This window comes from Neolamprologus multifasciatus, chromosome 7, assembly GCF_963576455.1.
Source record: "Neolamprologus multifasciatus chromosome 7, fNeoMul1.2, whole genome shotgun sequence".
Taxonomy (NCBI): domain Eukaryota; kingdom Metazoa; phylum Chordata; class Actinopteri; order Cichliformes; family Cichlidae; genus Neolamprologus; species Neolamprologus multifasciatus.
The window spans coordinates 9,986,936-9,997,199 of NC_140445.1; the positions used below are offsets into that span (position 1 = coordinate 9,986,936).

Consider the following 10,264-nt stretch of genomic DNA (forward strand, 5'->3'; position numbering starts at 1 on the left):
CTCCAGCAGATGTGACATGAGGCTGGACGGGCTCCTCGGAACCTCCAGCAGACGTGGCATGAGGCTGGACGGATTCCTCGGAACCTCCAGCAGACGTGACATGAGGCTGGACGGGCTCCTCGGAACCTCCAGCAGACGTGGCATGAGGCTGGACGGGCTCCTCGGAACCTCCAGCTAACTTGGCTTGAGGCTGGATGGGCGGCTTGGGCCCTCCAGCTGACAAAACCTGAGGCTGGCTGGGTTCTCCCGAACCCCCAGCTGACGTGGCTTGAGGCTGGACGGGCTCCTCTGGCCCTCCAGCTGAGATAGACGGCTGAATAGGTCCTTCTGATCCTCCAGCAGAGGACGGAGGCAGAAGGGCGAACTCACTGAAGCTCTCAGCAGGGGATGATGGCTGAGACTGCTCAGAAAAGTTCTCGGGTGAAGTTGCTGGAGCTGGTGGCTTAACCTCCAGGGGTCCAGAGTTGGCTGGCGACTGGCACCAAACCTCTGGGGAGGCCCTGGAGGGAGTTACTTTCTCGGAGATGACCAGCTTCTGAGAACCAGCTAAAGTTTTTATGTAGTATGTTCCCTGCTTGTAATGAGACAGTGAGGGTGGTGACTGAATGAAAGAGTGGTCAGGCTGCTGAACTAGTGGCAACTGAGCTACAGGTAGCAAAGATGACGGTAATGGAGGTGTAATAGGTGGTGGAATGGCTGACTGAACTGTGGGCAGCTGGGCTGCTGACTGAACTGCTAACTGTATTGCAGACCCAACATTAGACTGTGTGAAAGTGTGGATGGGAGAACATGATCAGGAAAAACTGTTTCGGTGAGGTTTACAGCTTCCCCTGAATGAATTAGTGCAGGTGAAAAAGAGTCCCAAACATTTCCATTCTCTAACTTCAACATACCAGGCTTGGAAACAACAGAGTGGAAACAGTCATTAACACAGAACGTGGGCAACGGGTGAAGTGTCTTGCCTGATCTAGCTTCAGTACCCCGTGTATCTTGTTTAGATTAAGTACTTAAAAAAGCCCTGTCTCTCTTTCTCTTCCTCCTCACAGAATTTACTATCAACTATCAATTCGCTATCAACCTTTATCCCAGTGGACCTTTGCCCACTAGCAGTTTATATAGTTTATCCAAACTGGAAAAAGAAGACATGGAGAAATACATAACAGACTCACTGACTAACATTCTTTCTGCCTTCCAGGCACTTGTCAATGACGCCCTTCGGGATATCATCAATCACCTTGTTTTTGCCTACTTGTATTACATCACACAATTCCTTACATGACATTGTGGCTGTGGCTCAGGTGGTAGAGCAGATCAGCTACTGACTAGAAGGTTGGTGGTTTGATCCTTGGCTTCCCCCAGTCTGTATGCCAAATGTCCTTGGGAAAGATACTAACCCCAAGTTAGCTCCATCGGAGCATGAATGAATGTGTGTGAATGTTGCTTAGATTGCACTTGTGTATAGAAGAAAGTGCTTGGGTGAATGAGGCATGTTGTATACAGTGCTTGGAGTACTCCAGGAGAGAAGAAAGGCGCTATCAGTCCATTTACCTTGTGTTACCTTGTGAGTCAAGTCAAGTCAATTGGGTTTTCATCAAATCAACAAAGATGAATAGAAAAGAAGGTCAGACACCAAGTAGCGAGAAACAGAAAGCCAAACAGAACAACATTGCCATGTCTTGCTTAGCAGATAAACTCAGGAGAATTTTCTTAAAGCATGACATCCCTGTGCACTTCCCACCCAGTGACAGCCTCAGACAAAAATTGGTTCATCCCAAGGACAAAACTCCCAAACACAAGCTAAACAACATAGTGTCTGCGTTGAAGTGCAGCAAGTAGAGCTCAGACCTCTATATTGCAAAAACCAATAAGCCACACTGTAAATACATGGCACAGCATAAAAGAGCCACCTCGACAGGACATGACTCAACTGTCCATCTGCATTTAAACAATAAAACTCAATTTTTCAAGGATGCCAATGTTCAGATTTTGGACAGAAAAGACAAATGGTTTGAAAGAGGAGTAAAGTAAGCCATTTATGTCCAGTGTGAATTCCCATTTTTGAACAGACAACAACTGTCTGTCACTACAATGCAATTTTGAGATCTTTTCCCAGCCACCCTAATGTCCACTCACATTTTGCGTTAGGTGATCTCAAGGGCATATGATAGGGTGAGGCAAGGCAGTGGTTTCACCTGAAACCTCTGCTGATAATGACCCACACCCCTTTTCACACCTATCCTCATGTGATGAGGCACATGATCAATAGTGGGTCAATGATCCTCTCAAGGGACAGTCCCCACTTGGGTTTATTATAATGCTCTATTGAAACTCTTACAGTCAGTGCGATTACTGGCTCTTGTATGTTCAGTAAAAAATCCTGAAAATAGTTTTGTGATACATGCCACCAACAGGTTTCCAACAACATTCAGCTCTTTTACCCATTTTGAGTGGCTTTAACAAAAATATATTATTTTCACTATGAAAATGAACAATGGTTGTGCAACTAATTATTAATTATTTATCAAATGTGTAGCCTATATGCTGTATTTAAAGTATTAAAAAATAAAACAAAGGAAAAAATTGTATCAATTAAAATGTGTTTCATAGCCTACATCTGTCACCTGATGCCTTATCCTCTAAATTTTGTTGAACCTTAGTAGCAATGTTAGTAGAAATGCATCAAAGGCTAGTTTTGAGTGGCCCCAGGGCTGGATTCCAAAAGTAAAAGTAACAGAGGAAAATAATACAGCTTATTTACAATTTTCTTTGTTTGGTATACTTAACCTGTAGTGAGAAGTTGCAAACAACAACAAATACATTAATTCATTAATTGAAAAAAGAAAATTGTGGAAAGACATTTCAGAGAAACCACGCTTCATTTGGTGAGAACCGTCCATGTGCAGATAAAAGAAACAGAGCAAATTCACAACTGGAGAGCAGTTCGATCTTTATGTCATCTTAGAAGAGACACTTAGACTGCCATTTGCTTTAGACAGGTGGTGCACAAAGACATTCACAGTAAGGTGTTCAAGTAATTGATTGATTGATTGATTGATCATTTATATCGAGCATGTCTGATATGAGGTTTCCAACTGATTTTATTGTCAAGTATCAATGCTAAGAAATTAGTCTCCTTTACTATTTCATTTTTTTTCATTCTCTACCTGTTTTTGTCTCCCATCCTTCACCTTATAGTTACCAAATTACCATTATATATATATATATATATATATATATGTCTAGTGCATTTGTTATTGCTTCAGTTGCCTCAGCTCTTTACTCTGAATGAATCCATGAATCCTTACTTCATACATACCATCAAAGATGGGCTATGACATCTGCAGCAAATTGTCCCAATAAGCTACTTTCAATATGATTGATTTACACAGATGACAGAGTAGTGGCTCCATAGGTTTACTAATACCTCAGGTTTACAGATTTACCTCACAATCAGAAGATCCCCAGTTTGATCCCTATAAGAGACACAAATCCCTTTGTGGGCAGGGTAAGTGGCATTTCCAGACAATTAAGAGTAGAGGCACCTGATTAAACTGTGTTATCTTCCTTTAAGGCAGCTCCATACAGATGTTTTAAGATGAAAGTTTCTAAATAATGAATCTTTTGATAACAAAGATTACAGACCCCTATGATAACACGCATCAATTTCTTCTTCTATTTTCTATCTTCCAAATAACGTAATAACTAAACTTTAATTTCTAACTCCTTAAAAGAACGTTTACATCAATACACCACAGTGGATACTTAGAACTGTATTAAAGAGATTTCTGGGATGCCAGTAGCTCCATTTAAAATAAAATTACTGGAAGCATTACAATTAATTATGGAATTGTTAAATTTTAATATTTATTATTTTATGAATCAAGAATAAACACCTTTCAAAAACAAATAAATAAAACATCTTTTAGGAGTCAATGTGCATATGGAAAAATGTAACCCGTAAAAAATAAACAGAAAGGCACTTCCTTTTTTCACGCACTAACCAATGTGCTAGGACTAAACAACAAAAAAGCCAGATTATAAAACGTGCTCAAGGTTAAATTTGCATAAAAAGCGCCTTCACAAAAACAACCCAGTTTATACTCTTTTCTCTTACTTTGAGCCACTGGCTGACTGGGCCCACAGAGGCCAAATCCATGGATACAGAGAAGCGTTCTTACTGTTGGTAGTCGCTCTTGCAGTACGGCTTTGTGTCTCTGAAGTAGCAGGTGTCGGTGAGCGGTTGCTGGCACGCGGCGCACTGAAGGCACTTTTGGTGCCAGGACGCGCCATTGACCCTCATCAGGAAACGGTCTGAAATGATCTGCGCGCAGCCCTCACACACGGCCTGTAGAAAGTCAGCGCCTGATTGACAACAGAACAGACATGAGCCGCATGAACTAGAAGGCTACAGCTGATGTAAAAGGGGCGAATGCTCCCAAAACTGTGACTGTGATTTGCACATAGCCCTGTAACTCGGGAATATGAATTATTTGTTAAATGTCCAAGTCATCCAAATAAAGCGCTACCCAGACGAACCTGCATGTCACAAAGCTCTTGCTGGAATATAGAGGTCATCATGTAAGCACATAAAAAAATATATGTCCATTCTACTGGAAAAAATCTGCAAACCTGGTAACAAAAAATAAATTCACTTTTTTTTGCGAATACATAAAAAATGAATTTCTTCTCTTGTTTATTTATACGTTTTCCCTAGAATGGTTCATTTCAGTAAATCAAGAGAATCGCCTGAGTGAATAAAGAGGACAGAACCTGCTGGGGTTGTATATTCGTATTAAACGCTACTTATATTTTTATAACGACTAAAGAATTCTCTTAGAGGTTTATTGAGAAAACTAGTGGGAGAGTTTCAGTGTTGTACGCCATAAATTAACACAGGGATTATTCATATCTCTTTAAACCGAAACATAATTTTAAAAACAACAACATAAAACATAACTAAATAAAATAAACAACAAGACTACACAAAACTGCCCCAGAAGCATGAAATATAACAACGTAATTTGAAAGAGTTTTTATGTTAGAAATTATGCGTCGTAGCAGCACACATATAAAACATGTTTCATAAAATCAAGTGGGGAACATGTAGCCATAATAATATCATGAAAATATAAAACTGAAAACACAGTCTCGGACCTGGACAGACCCAGAAACAAAGGCGTTGCAAAATTAGCTTACACTCTTCCAAACCTGTCAGGAGATGGGAAAGCCGACCATCCCGTTGTGCAGGCAAAAAACAAACTCACCGATCTTACCATCCAAAGAACTGGTATCGCTCCGCAGTTGATCCTTCATTTCAAAGTCATTCAACATCTTTAAAAAGGTAGTGGAGTTAGCCTTGCTGTTCGAGTGAATAGCTACACTTGTTGCAATTTCCATAAGCCGTGAGATCCAGGCCTGTGGCTCGTTTTTTACATCTACAGTCTCTGCTGCCTGAGAGTAAAATATGGACAAAATCAAGAGCACATAAATGGTCGCAAAGATGAAACCTTCAACAAGTTTCCACCTCTTGTAAGTCAAGAGGTCTGCACTGAAACTCTCAAGCACCCCTGAACTTGATATCTCAGCCGTGATCTCTCTATACAGGGCAACAGCAGAGATATGAAGCCTACTCATGCTCTCCGGCACAGCATTTTCTTGGCACTGCTGTGGATAGATCCGCCTGCACACAATGGAAGGAAAGAACAATCCTTTCCAAACTGTGTTGTTTATATGCGACAACTGTATCAGTCGGCAGACACCCCACATATGGTGGTGACCACAAAAAAAGAATTAGTTTGTGTTAATTGTTTACAAACGAATTAAACTCAAAATACAAATAATAGACGGGGCATCGTGACACTCATTTACAATATGTGCAGTTTGACACAACCATATCTCTCTCTTTCTCTCGCTCTTGCTTACAATCAAGCAGTCAAAGTAAATACGAGTAACTACATACATGTAACAATAAATATAATAATATATTTATATTATAAATATAATGTAAAATAATATAAATAAAAATACTCCTGGCTGGTGTTATCAACTTGCAAAATAAAAACAGAAACAATATCAAAAATATTTTGCAATACTAAAATTGAATGAAAATGCTAACTTGACTAAATTGAGTCTACAACCCGAGTAACATAACGACTACAATTTCTATCTGAAATTAATAGAAAATTAATAGAATTAATAGAAATTAATTATCCATATTATTAAATATGCAAAACTGGCGTTTGGTGCCCTGTCACGTGACAGCTCTAAACGTCTCCATGCCTACTGGTAATCTATTCACGTGAAAGACCGTTTTGGAGCAGATTGTCAGGATGAATTTTCATTAAATTTGTGTAGCCTGATGCCCCATAAACCCACAGCCTGCTCTCAAAAACACGCTCACATTCACTTTAGTTTGGCATATGAAATACATCTCACCAATCGTCATATAACGTCGCATATTGTCATACATACAAACAATGTGAGCCGCAGTAAAGAACGATTTGTGTCAACCGTGTGCGATTTTGTTCGCACAGCCCTCACTGTCACATGTGGAAAGCGTCAGGATATTTGAAGAGCAGGAGGAAGCTTTCACTATTGGGGAAAAACAAATGAAACAAATGAAGGATGTGAGCAGGTCAGGCTTGATACTGAGCCTCAGCACGGCGGAGGATTAATTAGAATAGACAATTTTAGTAAAATATTACTGAAATAAACAAGCACCGACCAAATAAAACTTTCCGAGGCAGAGGTGCCGGCAGGAATTTGGGGCCCCGTGAAAAAAAATACAACATTGGGCTCCACCACTTAATATTGTAAATCATGCCATCTTAAAAATGTTGTTCAGCTGTGCAGACATCAACATTCTGTACAGATAAATAGATTTTTTTTAATTCATGCAAGATTCATGAGATATGTGCAACTAATTTATTACATTTCATATATATATATATATATATATATATATATATATATATATATATATATATATATATATATATATATATATATATATATATATATATATATATATATATATTCATCCACAGGCTCACTGGAGCTTATCCTGGCTACCAAAGGGCGAGACGCGGGGTACACAGATCACCAGTCTGATGCAGGACTATCACATAGAGACAGCTATGGACAATTTAGAACAACCAAATAATCTAACCCCATTAATTTCATGTTTTTGGACTGTGGGATGAAGCTGAAGATGGTTTTTGGTTTAAAGAAAAGTTAAGATAAGTAGATATGTATTTTTACTGCTTAAACAGTTTTATTTATAGTATTTGCGTATTGGCAAATATGACTTAAATAATGGCTGTAGCTCAGGTGGTAGAGCAGGTCACCTACTAATTGGAAAGCTGGTGGTTTGATCCCTGTCTACTCCAGTTTGCATGCCAAATATCCTTAGGCAAGATACTATGATACTATAGGAGATGCTATCTGATGCATCCATTGGAGTATGAATGTGTGTCAATGTTTGATAGAAACTACTAGGTAGAAAGAGCATGGAAAAAGTGCTGGGGTGAATGAGGCAAGTTATGTAAAGCGCTTTGAGTGCTCAGAGTAGAAAAGTGCTATATAAGAAGCAGTCCATTTACCATTCCTCAGGATAGCACTTTTCAAAGTATAGACAACTCTGTCCTGAGACCTAGTGGAACTCAAATAGGTTTTAATCTCATTCAGCTTACTGAAAGTTTTCACCACCTGCACAGTCATACAGTGTGTAAAATATATCCAAAATAATACAGTTTTCCAAAAATGTATGTGGGGTATAATGATAATGTACTATTTTACTAAATAAATAGTGCATAGAAAAATAAATACATTTCCCAAGGGGCTTCATGGAACTACATAAATTGTTTTGACAAAATAACCCACCTTTTTCAGATATCAGTGGGGATGGTTCAGTGTCAGGAGTGCATGTATGGAGAAATGAGAGTGGGACAGCTAGGCCTGAGCCAGGGGTTTTATCTGTTTGGCCTGCCAGCTGATTGGCAGCTGATTAGAAAATAAGTGATTTAGTATAGATGTGTACATTGGATTTGCCAGTACCATTTACATGTTGACTAAAATAACACAAACACATTATTCTTTGCTAAAAATAAAGGAATAAGAGGAAAGTCTGTCAGTTTATTTCATATGAAATTCGCTATGAGTTTAATTTCCACCCCTGTCTCTTTTTTCTTTTGTTATTTAAAACCCTGACTTAATAGTGCCATCCTACGATCCTACCGCTCCAGCTCTGCCTCAGTTAGGAGTGCTGGCACCTGGACCAAACCTAATCCTGAAATAAAGTGGATGAAGGCGGAGTCAGAGGCTGAGTGGAGATTATTGTTCAAATGGAATTTTAAGGTCTCCTGAAAGGCAAAATATATATCCCCCCACCATTGAGTGATCAATCCTGACACCATGTGGTTAAAAATTGCATGTGGAAAAAAAGTGTGACAAAGAGTGACAAGTTATGTGAAGTAAAGTTTAAAAAATACATTTCAAATGTTTTTACTGTACACTACATTTTTTGATCTTTGAGCCAACTTGTCAGGGAGGGAACACACGGGCAGACAGAGTAACAAGTTTTACAAGTTTTACAAATTACTCTAATTTGTTACAGCTAAATTAGTTTTACTCAGACAACAATTCTGATTTGATTGAAACTCAAATATGCACTTAAAATAAGCCAAAACTATTTTCCCCCACAGTTACAAATGTACATTGAAACAAACAAAAAAGATAATTTATTCCAAAGACCTTAAAGCCCCCCCCCCCCCCCCCCCCACACACACACACACTTTAGCACAACTCAGTTTTTCACTTAGTATTAGTAATCACCATTAAAACAAAAGCTTTTTAAAATATATGCAAAGTCTTGCCTCTAAGTTTTAATTATTCTATTGAAAAAATGCATTGCAATTTTTGAGGTAAATTTATGGGTAGTTAACAGGGATGCACAGAACATGACAAGATGTTAAAGAACCACCCAGTTTTATTCAGGTGTGTTACAGAAGGGAAAAATCTAATACCTGTTGGACAATGGACTCCAAGGACCAGAGGTGGTGATCTCTACCAAATTAAAATTCCCACACCCTCTCCATCAACAAACACACATCACATACTAAATAAATAACCTGAGACATAAAGAAAAATTGTTAGCATCAAAATTGATAGTGCCTTTCCATTGATTTTTCATTTAATTGCTAACCTGGTAAGTAGCGATGGTGTGATGAAGCCCCATCCCGAATATTTCCGGCCAACTGCTTTGCCAAAAGGCAGGTCACACAACATCTGACATCAGCTGGTCGTTCGATGTACATCAGCCCGATTTACAGCACGGTATATTACCGCATATGGCAATTTAAGATTAATAACAATCTGAAATGCTGGAAAAATCTTCCCATCACATTATCAGGGTGAAGAGCTACCATTAAAATTAAATCCTTACCCCAAATTATTATTTTTCTCAATTATCCCATTCAAACCACATCCATGTGGTTTTAGACTCCAACATTATTAAGTTTTACTGGAGGTTAAGAGCCCAAATCAGTCTTTTCACTCTTCATAAAAACAAATGTACAATACAGTAAAATATATTATAAGATAATTCGCTTGGATAGAATTAGATTATTATAATAACATTAAACTTTATTACCGTTTCAATTAAACGTCATAACTGTTTCCAAGCTGGTAAATCTCCACTACCAGGTGATCTCCTGGCAATAATGTCACTGGTCCCCCAAACTTGCTATCCCCTACTTCACCTTTCCTTTTTAATGCAAATCACTAATCCTTCTTTTCACTGGCTTGGAGGTGTCATGGTGAAGCGGGTGGGGGTGTCCTTACATCTCACACTGTTCTGCTTCTCTCTCTCTCTCTCTCTCTTCATCCAGTTCACTTGGGGCCTGGTCCTCTGTGATTCTTGGGGGAGGGGACTGGCCTAGCATGCCTCTCCTGGTGGATCCATGGGGGATAGCATGTGCTGGATGGCTGCATGGCTGCATGGGGGCTAAAGGGCATTTCACAGGTGATCTCCTCATACTTTAAAGGGATAGATGAGGTGCAAGAGATTGGGGGTTGTGTGGCAGGAAAAAGGTGGGGGTTGGTAGATCCTGTCAGCTCTCTTCTTCCCTGTACTGCTAATTACCTATGAGGTATGAGGTAATCTTTAATTAAGCCTTCAGGACGTATCTGTTGCCCCTCAAACACTTGTCTTCTGTGCTTTCAGAAATCATGGACATGTTATTCTTTTTCAGATGAGAAGCTTCAG

The 10,264-nt window shown here is 39.2% G+C and overlaps 1 protein-coding gene across 1 annotated transcript in view; it reads right to left on the reverse strand.

Moving 5' to 3' along the window:
* LOC146513762 (LIM homeobox transcription factor 1-beta-like) overlaps nt 1–6,011 on the reverse strand; it is a 28,701-nt gene extending 22,690 nt beyond the window's left edge. The window contains exons 1-2 of the mRNA XM_085168190.1: nt 5,265–6,011; nt 4,179–4,362 (exon numbers count right to left, since the gene is read on the reverse strand). Of these exons, the coding sequence (XP_085024316.1) occupies nt 4,179–4,362; nt 5,265–5,766 (686 nt within the window). The 5' untranslated portion in view covers nt 5,767–6,011. The remainder of the gene's footprint in view (nt 1–4,178; nt 4,363–5,264) is intronic.
* Between the last annotated feature and the right edge of the window lie 4,253 nt (nt 6,012–10,264).